At 37.3% G+C, this 12,616-nt stretch overlaps 1 protein-coding gene across 8 annotated transcripts in view; it reads left to right on the top strand.

Moving 5' to 3' along the window:
* The window catches only part of FRMPD4 (FERM and PDZ domain containing 4), a 504,114-nt gene that overhangs the window by 483,540 nt on the left and 7,958 nt on the right, over window positions 1–12,616 (top strand). For all 8 annotated transcript variants that reach the window (XM_065580659.1, XM_005309176.5, XM_065580663.1 and 5 more), the window contains 6 exons: window positions 393–524; window positions 2,519–2,638; window positions 3,293–3,429; window positions 4,392–4,518; window positions 8,666–8,755; window positions 9,360–9,542. In XM_065580659.1, the coding sequence (XP_065436731.1) occupies window positions 393–524; window positions 2,519–2,638; window positions 3,293–3,429; window positions 4,392–4,518; window positions 8,666–8,755; window positions 9,360–9,542 (789 nt within the window). The remainder of the gene's footprint in view (window positions 1–392; window positions 525–2,518; window positions 2,639–3,292; window positions 3,430–4,391; window positions 4,519–8,665; window positions 8,756–9,359; window positions 9,543–12,616) is intronic.

Here is a 12,616-nt window from a genome sequence, read left to right as displayed (position 1 = left end):
ATTGCCTATTTTTAGGGTGAATCTGAGGCATATAGTTTCAGAATTGTGTGAACATAATTTACACATTCAATTGCCACAAAAGTCCATCCATCACAGTAATTTTATATACAACATACATTTTTCATACACAATTCTAAAAATCTGGTCCCAAAAGTCTGGAGTTTAACTCAGAGAAGCCTAACCATAAAGGATCTTATTCTGCACTTGTTTCTGTCTTGTATAATTGTTTACAGCTGTGCAAAGTGAGAGTAAAACACAACCATTCTGACTTGGAATATTTAACTTCCACTTTATACTTGTGTAAATGACTAGACAATCTGCAAGGCAATGGAAAATCAAGCCTCAAGCCTTTTGTGATTTTAATCACATTTTATAAATCCTCTCTTAATTAGGATGTCATCTTAACACTCCAAGAAAAGCTTTCCATCAAGTGTATTGAACACTTTTCATTGATGCTGGAGCAGAAGATTGAAGGAGCTGGAACCAAACTTCTCTTGCTACATGAACAGGAGACTCTAGCTCAGGTTGGTGTAATAATACATGCAAGTTGATATTAGATCGTCGTAAATTATCTGTTCCTCCAATTACTTATGTGAATTAATTAAGATGCACTGAATGAAACACTACCAGCATCGACACATGATTATTGGTTATGATAGTATGGCTCTCCCGGAGTGTCAGTTTGTCTATTATCTAGACATCATATTTTGATGCTTTGGTAGCCCATTACAAAGGGATATGAAACTGCAGAAGTGATCATATGTATAGCTAGAAAATATGTATCATATCCTTTTTCATATCATATATAGTACTACTCATAAAAATCATTGAACAGACAAAAAGTTTCATTGCAACAGGCCAGAGAACTTTATTCAGTTTATCAAAACTCATTTAAATACTTACGATTTAGTCTTTTGCATCCTCCCTGGTTACCAAGATATATCTGTGTAAGTTGAAGCTGTCTTCCTTCTAGTCATTGCCCACCTATTTTAGCAAAACTTTCCAAAAAAGCTTAGGGGTCCTAAGGAAAAATAATTACAACTCTCAAGGGCCCTGTGATCATGTAGTTAAAGAGTGTATCACGATGCATATGCACAAGGAGGCCTGTGCAACCTTAAATCTTGTATTTCTTAACTTTGAAGTGCTTGATTATGCAACCTGAACATTCTTTGAACAGATTTTTTTGTGTGTAGTTTATACAAAGAGGGTGGGATTTTCAGAAGCACTCTGTGCTGGCCTCACTTTGCTCCCTCTTTGAAGTCAATGGTAAAGCTTCCATTGAAATCAATGGGAGCAGAGTTAGGCCAACACAGAGGTCTTAAGAAAATCCCATTCAGAGCTTTTATGTGTACACACACGCTATACCTAGGTATTTGGGAACAGAGATACAGAGAAAGTGCAGGATAATCTAAAGGTTTGGAGGTTTTTTTTAAATATTATTATATATATATATATACAATATATTACAAAGATTGCTAGAGCAAGACAGTTATTCCTTAAAAGATTTTAATGCTAAGCATAGCTTCTGTCAATCAATAAATGGAATAATATGATTATAAATTGTTAATATAAATGTTATATTTATAAAGAATATAAAATGCTACCTTTCTATCCAGATTTGGTAGAATTAAATGGACTACATTTATTATGCATTATTCTATGGCTTTCTTCATTGGAGTTCCTACTTCAATTTACCATCATACACTTGCTACTGACAATATTTTATTGTAGCAGAAGTGGGAAATGACCATTTCATCTGATTGTCCCACAACTTACTTGGTAGCTCGACTTTATGCTACCATGTAAATATGCTCAGCCTGCTGTTACTTTTTTCATACGTTTTATGCTGCCTGTCAGTCAAAGAAGTTTATCTTGAAATGGTGGATGACTCTATTGTCATCATGTAGTACAAGAGTCTTTGGAGAAATCACATAGCTAAAAAAGTGCTGAATAGTGATTGGATCAAATCCCTTTTACAAATAAGGTTCCTCCCCGGAACCACCACCTATTGTTTTATTTTCTCAAAAAGTAATTTTCAATAAGATTTTCTTGCAAATCCCTGTCAACAAATGTTCTGTGAATGAGAAAAAAACATACAAACAAAACCTATTTAATCTATTACTTTGAGGGCTGCCAAGATCTCATACTTGGAAGTCATACCGTGAAAGTCTCTTAAAGTGAAGTCACTTTTTTCATGGAACAACTTCACTGTCAGTGGAGAGTAACTATAGCCAACATTTCAGTTTACACATTGCACTGGAAGAATCCAGTACTTTCATTGCATTTAGATGTGTTTGGGCAGTTTGTGTCCTGATAAATCTTCAGCTGCTCCTGGTCCCACAAACATACATAGTTAAAGATGGACAAAGTTCAATTTTCATTTCGCCAAACCAGCTACAATGGAAGTCTCTCTATTGATGTTGGTGGGCTCTGGATCAGGGTTAAGGTGTCTAAAACGAAGAGCAGCATTCCAAATCCAGTGTTTCAAAGTGCTAATAAGCTGATTGCACTCTTCTAGGTGACCCAGAGGCCAAGCTCCCATAAGATGAGATGTTTGTTCAGAATCAGCTTCGTCCCAAAGGATCCCATTGACCTTTTAAGAAGAGATCCGGTTGCTTTTGAATATCTATATGTACAGGTAAGTGAAAACATAACCAGTCTTAGTATAAGCTAAGAAAACATGTAGATAGCAACTTTGAAAGCACTTTTTCATTTGTGCTTTCACAGATAAAAATTGGGCAATGGGAGGGTCCTGATTTTTAAACATATTGATTATGTTACCTAAACCCACCACAATCAGAGAGATGTGCAGGTGTTTATTTTCCAGCAAAGTCCCTATCCCCTCCAAGCCCTCACAAAAATACCTCTTATATGCTAATACTGTGGCATCCTTCCAAAGAGTATTCAGTTCTAGGAGGCTTAAGGAAGTGAGCCGGCAGCACTTCTCAGCAATCGTTTCTTGTCCTGTAATGTCATTCATGGAAAATCTCTTGGAGGATGGGAAAGATGGTGCACACACAGCGGGGATGCACGCAAAACATGCTTGTTTCAAAATCCACATGCCATTTGCTCTTTGGCAGCTACCTGGATTCTTCTGAGGCAACCAGACCTTCATGAATACCCAGCACATCTGAGAGACATAGCTTACTGTCAGTGTAATGCCACCTTTCAGCATGGGGTTAATCCATAATGCAGCCATCTTTAAAATCAATCAATAAAAGCTTGTTTATGCTTCGCTTTTTAAGTCAAAGATTTTTTTAATTTGATGCTCCCTCTCCTGGTTCTTTGGCAGAGCTGTAATGATGTGGTTCAGGAGAGGTTTGGACCTGAGCTGAAATATGATATTGCTCTGCGGCTGGCTGCATTACAAATGTATATTGCGACTGTGACCACCAGACAAACTCAGAAAATCTCCCTCAAATATATTGAGTAAGTATAGCATATAGAGCATTCCTCAAAAACAAAGGTTAGCGAGTGTTTGTAGGTCTTTTGCATGTTGGTCGATTGGTCTGTCTGTCTGCATATCCTGATTTTAGGTTTGTGTGCTTTCAGTGCACTTTTAATTCTCGTATTGTACTTGCCCATCTGTTGACTAAACCACGTTTAGCAAGATGGCCTCTACCTGAAACACACCAGCTTTAAACCTCTCTTCCTCTGAGATTGCCACAGACCCCGGAGCACTGAGCTGAGAGCCTCATGTGATCCCTCTGGCTAATTTGGAAGTGATTCCGCTTCACTTTTGAGGGGGAAACATTTACAGCTCTCCCCATCCAGAAGGATGGTCAGCACAACACAAGGCCCCGGAGGGAGAGGTGCAGTTGCCAATTTTGAACTGATTAATCCTTGACTGTTGCATACCAACAGTGTCTCCAAATACAAAGGTTGTGTAACACATGCTGAGCTAAATTGCCTTCTCAGTTACTCTGGTGCAACCTTTGGCCCAATGTGCTCATAGTGGGGTGTAATATGAAATATAGGTCTAAAAACCCCTAATAAAGAACAAATAAAACAGAGCAAGTAAACCCTTGCCATTGTGCCTTAAGAAATGTTCCTTACAGAAAATGTAGAATTGTACCACGGTTTATGTGTATATTACTGCATCTATTCATAAATTGGAGGTGAGGAACTAAAGATTAAAATGAGAGGAAAACAGCTTGGAAAATCCCTGGGGTAGGGAGAGCCTCACACCGCAAATGTTAAAGCATCTTATTTTTCTATGAAACAGTATGTACTCTGAGTTCAGAAAATAATCTGTTATAGCACAACTGGTGCCTTCACCAACTCTCCCTGTGCTTTCAGGCATTCATTTACTCAGCATCACAGCCACCATCTAGTCTTAGATAAATAATCAACACAGGAATGTGAAATTAAAGATATGCCTTTTATTGCAGAAAAGAATGGGGATTAGAGACTTTTCTTCCATCTGCTGTGCTGCAAAGCATGAAAGAAAAGAACATAAAGAAAGCACTTTCACACCTTGTCAAAGCAAATCAAAACCTAGTTCCTCCGGGTAAAAAGGTATTTGCATCTTAATGGAAAATATATTTTAAAGACCAGAGAGGACTGCATGCACGGGAAATGTTTAAAATTAGTTCTTTGGAGAAATACCTAGCCAGTATATTTTCAAAGATTGTTAGACTGTATAACTTTCAGTGCCTATTACCACATTTCCAAGAACAATTAAAATAATTAATTATACCCCAGCTAAACCATCTCCTCATTTTGAGAATGGTGGAAAATTGATTATTAACCACCAGGATTTTTTAAATTCATTTAACACCTGCTGTTAATGGCAAACTTGTTAGAGAATTATGTTCTCTCTGCCTCTAATGCTCTAAGCTATGTTAACCTGTGAGCCTGGCACAGACATAAGACATTTTCATGGTACTACAGGATGATTTGCTCTGGCGCCGCAGGGTAAAGTGACCACAGTTGGCAAGATGTCACTTGATAAATTATCTCCCTTATTGTAATTGAATCTTCTGTGTTGTTATAATATGCCTAGTCTTGGTATTAAGCCTTTGCTTCAACCAGGAAAATTGTGAGGGAAAATGTCTATGGACATTTGCCTGTGGAAAACATCTATACCATATACACCTCTACCTCGATATAACGCTGTCCACGGGAGCCAAAAAATCTTACCGCGTTATAGGTGAAACCGAACTTGCTTTGATCCACCGGAGCATGCAGCCCCACCCCCCCGGAGCACTGCATTACTGCGTTGTATCCGAATTTGTGTTATATCGGGTCGCGTTACATCGGGGTAGAGGTGTATATGCAGCTTTTAGATACTGAGACACTCTGTGAATGGCAGAATACCAACGGCTTGATCCAAAACCTATTGAATTCAACAGAAAGACACCCATTAACTTCAATGGGCTTCAGCTCAGGACCCAAGAGACAACCATAAATCTGTGTTTATTTTAGTATTGCTAAATGTTAGAGGTTTAACTAAAAGCTAATTGCCAAATTTTTAACTGAACAAACCAATGTGTACCCTTTACATAGCTGCAGCAAAAGCTGAAATGGTGTCAGCTGTATATATTTTATCCTAGTGGTTCAGATATGTTTGAATCCATCCCTGCTGCTGGATTCCCAGCTGGCAATAGTGGCCCACAATAGTTTACACTATCTTCAGTTAGGACAGAGATTACAATGCTGCCTCCCTGATGCACACCTTGACAAAATTATCTATGCTTTTTATTACCTTCAGTTGGGCTGCTATCATGTGCTCTGCTGAGGGCTTCTCTTGTAATACATAGTGCAGCTACCTGCATGTTTAGCAGGACAGGCCAATGTGAAAACAACCCTGGTGGTCTGTAGTGGCTACCAGTCCACTCTGGGAGTAAATCCAGGAAGTGGTTATCTTCTATAAATTTGGTTCCCTTCAATGATTAGGACCCTTCCTATCTGAGGTTTTGTCTCCTTTTCACAGTCATTGTGTTCCACTTGACTACTTTAGCTATCTGTCCCCAGCACTGAATGCCTAGTGAGGGATAGGAGAAGACATTTTCAGTAGAAGGCTGAGCACTAAAGCCTAAATCTGGAGACTTTTAAGATGCAGTGCATGATAAACGTATTTATTCAAATTTTCCTAATATAGGCATGAGTTACACCAGTGGACAGGGTGGAGTGGTAAAATCATAGAAATGCAGGGCTGGAAGGGACCTCGAGTAGTCATCAAGTCCAGCCCCCTGTGCTGAGGCAGGACCCTGTAAACCTACACCATCCTTGCCATGTTTGTTCAACCTGTTTTTTAAAATTTCCAATGGTCAGATTTTCTAAACCTTTTTTTCATTTTTGTTTGCTGCAATCTGTCCACATCTTTCCTAAAGTGTGGCACCCAGAAATGGACACAGTACTCCACCTGAAGCCTCACTAGTACTGAGTAGAGCAGGACAATTACCTCCCATGTCTTAGACACCACTCTACTGTGAATTCACCTTGGAGTATTAGCCTTTTTCGCAGCTACCTCACATTGATTCATATTCCATTTGTGATCCACTACAACCCCCAGATCCTTTTCAGCAGTACTACTGTCCAGCCAATTATTTCCCATTTTGTAGTTGTGTATTTGATTGTTCCTTCCCAAGTGAAGTACTTTGCACTTACCTTCACTGAATTTCATATTGTTGAATTCAGACCAATTCTCCAATTTGTGAAGGTTGTTTTGAGTTCTAATCCTGCCCTCAAAAGTGCTTGCAACCCTCCTACCTTGGTGTTATCATAAGTTTTTATAAGCATATTCTCCAATCCATTATCCAAATCATTCATGAAAATATTTAATAGTACTGGACCCAGGACTGACCCCTGCAGGACCCCACTAGATATGTCCCCCCAGTTTGACAGTGAACCATTGATAATTACTTGCAGAATATGGTCTTTCAACAAGTTGTCCACCTTATACCAATTTAATGTAGCCCACACTTCCTTAGGTTACTTATAAAAATACCATGTGGGACTATGTCAAAGCCTTATAAAATCATGATATATCATAACTACTCTTTCCTCATATCCACTAGGCCAATAACCCTGTCAAGGAAGGAAATTAGGTTGGTTAGGTTTGTTTTGACAAATCCCTGTTGGCTATTCCTTATAACCCTATTATCCTCCAGATGCTTGCAAATTGATTGTTTAATAATTTTGTGGAAACAGAGATCTCTGCTTCCACAATTTGTTCCAGTACCTTTCCAGGTATCGAAGTTAGGCTGGCTGGGCTATAATTCCCTTATTCCTCTTTGTTCCCCTTTTTAAAGATAGGTGCTATGTTTGCCCTTCTCCAGTCTTCTGGGACCTCACCCATCCTCCAGGAGTTCTCAAAGATACTTGCTGACGGTTCCAAGATTGCTTCACATAGTTCCTTAAGTACCCTGGGATGAATTTCATCAGGCCCTGCTGTCTTGAATACATCTAACTTATCTAAATATTCTTTAACCTATTCTTTCACTATTTTGGCTTGCATTCCTTCCTCGTTGTTGTTAATATTGTGTGGTCACCATTAATCTTTTGTGAAGACTGAAGCAAAATCGGCATTAAACACATCAGTTTTCTTGATGTCATCAGTTATTAGCTCTCCTTCCCCACTAAGTAGAGAGCCTACACTTTCCTTCATCTTTCTCATGCTCCTAATGAATTTAAAGAATCTTGTCTGATGGCCTTTTAGATCTCTTCCTAGATAGTTTGTGCCTTAGCCTTTCTGATTTTGTTCTGACATGCTTATGCTATTCTTTTGTACTCCTCCTTAGCAATTTGTCCATGTGCCCACTTTTTGGAACTAAGGGGGGCTTGATTTGTATGCAAAATATATTTTTTTAAACTGTGGATTTTGAGGTTTTTGCCTGAGCAAGGGCTGCAGATTTTGGGCTACATTATTTGTATGAGCTGAAGAGCTTTTTTTTTTTCAGTCTAAAAATTTTACTTTAGTTCTTAATTTTTAAATTGTTTGTTTTCCCCAAAAAATGAAACAGCAAGCAAACACCACACTCCTGCCCCCCAAAACCTTCATTTAAACCTATTTGTAAATTATTCCTATTTTTCATGGAAATAAATTATGGCATGTTTGTATGTGTCTCTTTCTATTTTTCAGGTTCATCCTCTGTTACGGGTAGTAGAAAAGTGACTAAATTATTGTTTGTTTAAAAAAACCTTCTTAGAAGTAATTTAGAAGTAAAATCCTATATATCACAAGTATCTAGCAAAATGTGCCATGTATAGCTGTTCTTAACAATTTTTTAAACATCACGTTCTTTTTAAATTCACATTGGTAAACCAAATTTTAAAGAACTGCTACTGATGGTGATTATGAATAGAAATTCCAGTCTACCCTTGAAATCCCTCAATGAACAGATGTTTAATCTGAGTAGTCTAACATTTTCCTTTTACTGGAAAAGTTCCAATGTACTTGCAGTGCCCTGATGCAACCCATGCATGAGTCTTGAGTACATCTGATCAAAATAAATAAGATTTTAATTCCAAGATCTGAAATCCTGTTCCTTCATCAGGAAGTCAAATATGTAATGATTTATCGTCAGTCTGATGAGCTCTTGTCACGGTCCAGTCTCCTTAGGCTGTGTAATCATGTTTTAATTCTTCCATTTCCATATGTGTTGATTTCCCCCATTGCATCTTACTCCTGTAATAACATCAGAAGTTTCCTTCTCCTCAGCTGTCTGCTCTGCAAGCCAAGGTGCATTATCTCAAGTTCCTCAGCGATCTGCGATTATACGGGGGGCGTGTGTTCAAGGCAACATTAGTGGTAACTTTTTCCTTTATTTTCTTGATAATTTTCTCCAATTAATTTGTATCTGCCTGATTCACACATTTGCTTTAAGGAAGTTCAAGTCCAAATCAAACATTCTAAAATAACATATACACTATATTGGATCAAACCACACAAATACTTTTATTTCATTCTTCTTGAAAATGTCTTCCGTTGTATTCTGATTTGCAGCTTGGAGGTAGCATTCATTTGGTGGATGATACCATGGGTATAATTATAAAATACTAAAGTTGTTGAATAAAAAATTATTCTTTTAAGATATATACTCTACATCCACCCATGAAAACCACAATGCAGTCAGTTTCTAACAAAAATAAATTGTGACAAGATAACTTTTATTTTATGCATTTTACTATAAATCTAGTACAATCATGTACCTGTTGTTGGTTTTGTTTGGTTTTGCCTCTTACCAAAGAACTTACTAATTCATGGCAAAGAAATACTGTGCAAATGAAAATCTCATAAAAATGAAACAGGGTAGAAGTGGTGTTTTTGTTTCATCTTATTTTATTTTTGTTATGTAAAACCTGTCAGGTTTCTTACTCTTTTTAATTTTTATTTTTTTCTTTTTATGTTACAGCAAGGAGAAAAGCGTTCAGAAGTGACTTTGTTAGTAGGGCCCCGCTATGGTATCAGCCACGTGATCAACACCAAAACGAACTTGGTGGCCCTGCTAGCAGACTTTAGCCACGTTAACAGGATCGAGATGTTTACAGAAGATGAGAGCACTGTTAGAGTTGAGCTCCATGTCTTAGATGTAAAAGTAAGTTGACTGTTGATTTGTATAAATTTAGTATCTTAAAATAGCACGATTTTCATTTTCCCTCTGTATTGGAATAGTTGATAAAGTTGTGCATGATTTTGTTATAAATGTTTCATGCTACCAGTATTATGAATGTGTATTGTAGAATTGTTTTAGCCAAATGGCATACAGCTGATTACTTAGGAACATAGGAATTTCCTTATCACATCAGACCAATGAGCTATCTAGTCCAGTATTCTGTTCCAGATGCTTCAGAGGAAGGTAAGAAACCCCACAGTGGACAGCTCTGGAACAACCTGCCTAGAAGGGAAATTTCTTCCCAATCCCGTAACTCTTCTGAATTCTTTTTATTCTATCTAATGTAATTGTGGGGGCTCTCGTTCTTCATATAAATGTCTGATCCTCTTTTGAATCTTACTGAGCTCTTTGCCTCAGTGGAAATGAGTGGAATTTTGCATATTACATCCTCTCAGTGCAGTTTATAGGATCTTGAAGCTTTATAGTGGAAGCTTTCATAGGCTTTCTATAGAATTGTATAGAGGATAAATAGAGCTTAAATTGGGAAATATCACAGTATGCAAAAGTTCAATACTTTTAAGCTAAGGATGCTACCAATTTTCCTCTTTCTTACAAAGGTATATGGAAAAAATACACGTGGAATATTTACCAAGCTCTTCTTTCAAACACTTAACTTTTATTGACAAGTATTATTTCAATATATTTAAGTTGATAATATTGCTGCAACTTGATCTGGATGCACCAGAAAACATTAGTGGCTGGTGAGCACCTTCTATTCTTTAGCTCCCTGGACAATAACAATATCAGAAGATCCCAGAGTGCTTTATAGCTATTAATGTCACAGAGCACCCCTTAGGGGTAATTATGTGGATGGGGAAACTCAGACAGAGATTAAATGACTCATTTTTTTCACACAGAAGTTTTGTGGCAAAGCCAGGAATCTCCTAGTCCTATGATGTAATCAGAAGATCATCCTTCCTCTGTGTTTAAGACCAGGTAGTTTGAAGGAGCCAGGAGATGGGAATCTAAGAAAGCTAAAATACGTTATAATACTAATTAGGGCTGTTGATTAATCACAGTTAACTCATGCAAGTAACTCAAAAAAATGAATCACGATTAAAAAAATGAATCATGATTAATCGCAGTTTTAATCACACTGTTAAACAATAGAATACCAATTGCAATTTATTCAATATTTTGGATGTTTTTCTCCATTTTCATATATATTGTATTCTGTGTTGTAATTGAAATCAAAGTGTATATTATTTTTATTACAAATATTTGCACTGTAAAATGATAAACAAAATAAATAGTATTTTTCAATTCACCTCATACAAGTATTGTAGTGCAATCTTTTTGTTGTGAAAGTATAACTTACAAATGTAGATTTTTTTTTTGTTATATAATTGCACTCAAAAACAAAACAATGTAAAACTTGAGAGCCTACAAGTTCACTCAGTCCTCCTACTTGTTCAGCTAATCGGTAAGACAAACAAGTTTGTTTACATTTACAGGAGATAATGCTGCCCTCTTCTTATTTACAATGCCACCAGAATGTGAGAACTGGCATTTGCACGGCATTTTTGAAGCTAGCTTTGCAAGGTATTTACGTGCCAGATATGCTAAACATTCGTATGCCCCTTCATGCTTTGGCCATTATTCCAGAGGACATGCTTCTATGCTGATGATGGTCGTTAAAAAAAAATGTGTTAATTAAATTTGTGACTGAACTCCTTGGGGGAAAATTGTATGTCCCTTGCTCTGTTTCCCCACATTCTGCCATATATTTCATGTTATAGCAGTCTCGGATGATGACCCAGCACATGTTGTTCATCTTAAGAACACTTTCACTGCAGAGTTGACAAAACGCAAAGAAGGTACCAATGTGAGATTTCTAAAGATAGCTACAACATTCAACCCAAGGTTTAAGAATCTGAAGTGCCTTCCAAAATCTGAGTGGGATGAGGTGTGGAGCATGCTTGAGAAGTCTTAAAAGAGGAACACTCTGATGTGGAAACTACAGAACCCAAACCACCAAAAAAGAAAATCAACCTTCAGCTGGTGGCATCTGACTCAGATAATGAAAATGAACATGCGTCGGTCCTCACTGCTTTGGTTTGTTATTGAGCAGAACCTGTCGTCAGCATGGATGCATGTCCCCTCAAATGGTGGCTGAAGCATGAAGGGACATATGAATCTTTAGCACATCGTTAGCTGGCTACAACAGTGCCATGCGAACGCCTGTTCTCACTTTCAGGTGACATTGTAAACAAGAAGCGGGCAGCATTATCTCCTGCAAATGTAAACAACTTGTCTGTTTGAGCGATTGGCTGAACAAGAAGTAGGACTGAGTGGATTTGCAGGCTTTAAAATTTTACATTGTTTTATTTTTGAATGCAGGTTTTTTGTACATAATCCTACATTTGTAAGTTCAATTTCCATGATAAAGAGATTGCACTGCAGTACTTGTATTAGATGAATTGAAAAATATTTTCTTTTGTTTTTTTACAGTGCAAATAGTTGTAATCAAAAATAAATATAAAGTGAGTATTCTACACTTTGTATTCTGTGTTTTAATTGAAATCAATATATTTGAAAATGTAGAAAACATCCAAAATATTTAAATAAATGGTATTCTATTATTAACAGTGCAATTAATAGCACGATTAATCGCGATTACTTTTTTTTAATCGCTTGATAGCCCTAATGCTAATAGCTAAGCAACACAGACCATAAAGCAGAGAAGTAATCTGTAGTGACCTGGCAGTTCAGTGAGGGAAGAGAAATATAAATGGTGAGTATCAAGAATGACAAGGAAAATGAGTCGCGCAAGATTTATATGGACTAATTAGCAAAAGGGTCAAAATACCTATTCTGCTTCCTGTCAAAAGGAAAAACCTACCAAAAGTAGTGTTATGATGGCACATGAATAAGGATATGGAAATTTTGCATATGATTATCAATATCTGAAAAATAACGTGAAACAGAAGTTTCACCACAGTGGGTAGGCCTAGGAAGTGGTTGATGTTGGCCGGAAACTAGGCATGACCATAGCA

The sequence above is a fragment of the Chrysemys picta genome, chromosome 1 (genome assembly GCF_011386835.1).
Source record: "Chrysemys picta bellii isolate R12L10 chromosome 1, ASM1138683v2, whole genome shotgun sequence".
Taxonomy (NCBI): Eukaryota; Metazoa; Chordata; order Testudines; family Emydidae; genus Chrysemys; species Chrysemys picta.
This window is presented reverse-complemented; position numbering and strand designations above follow the sequence as displayed.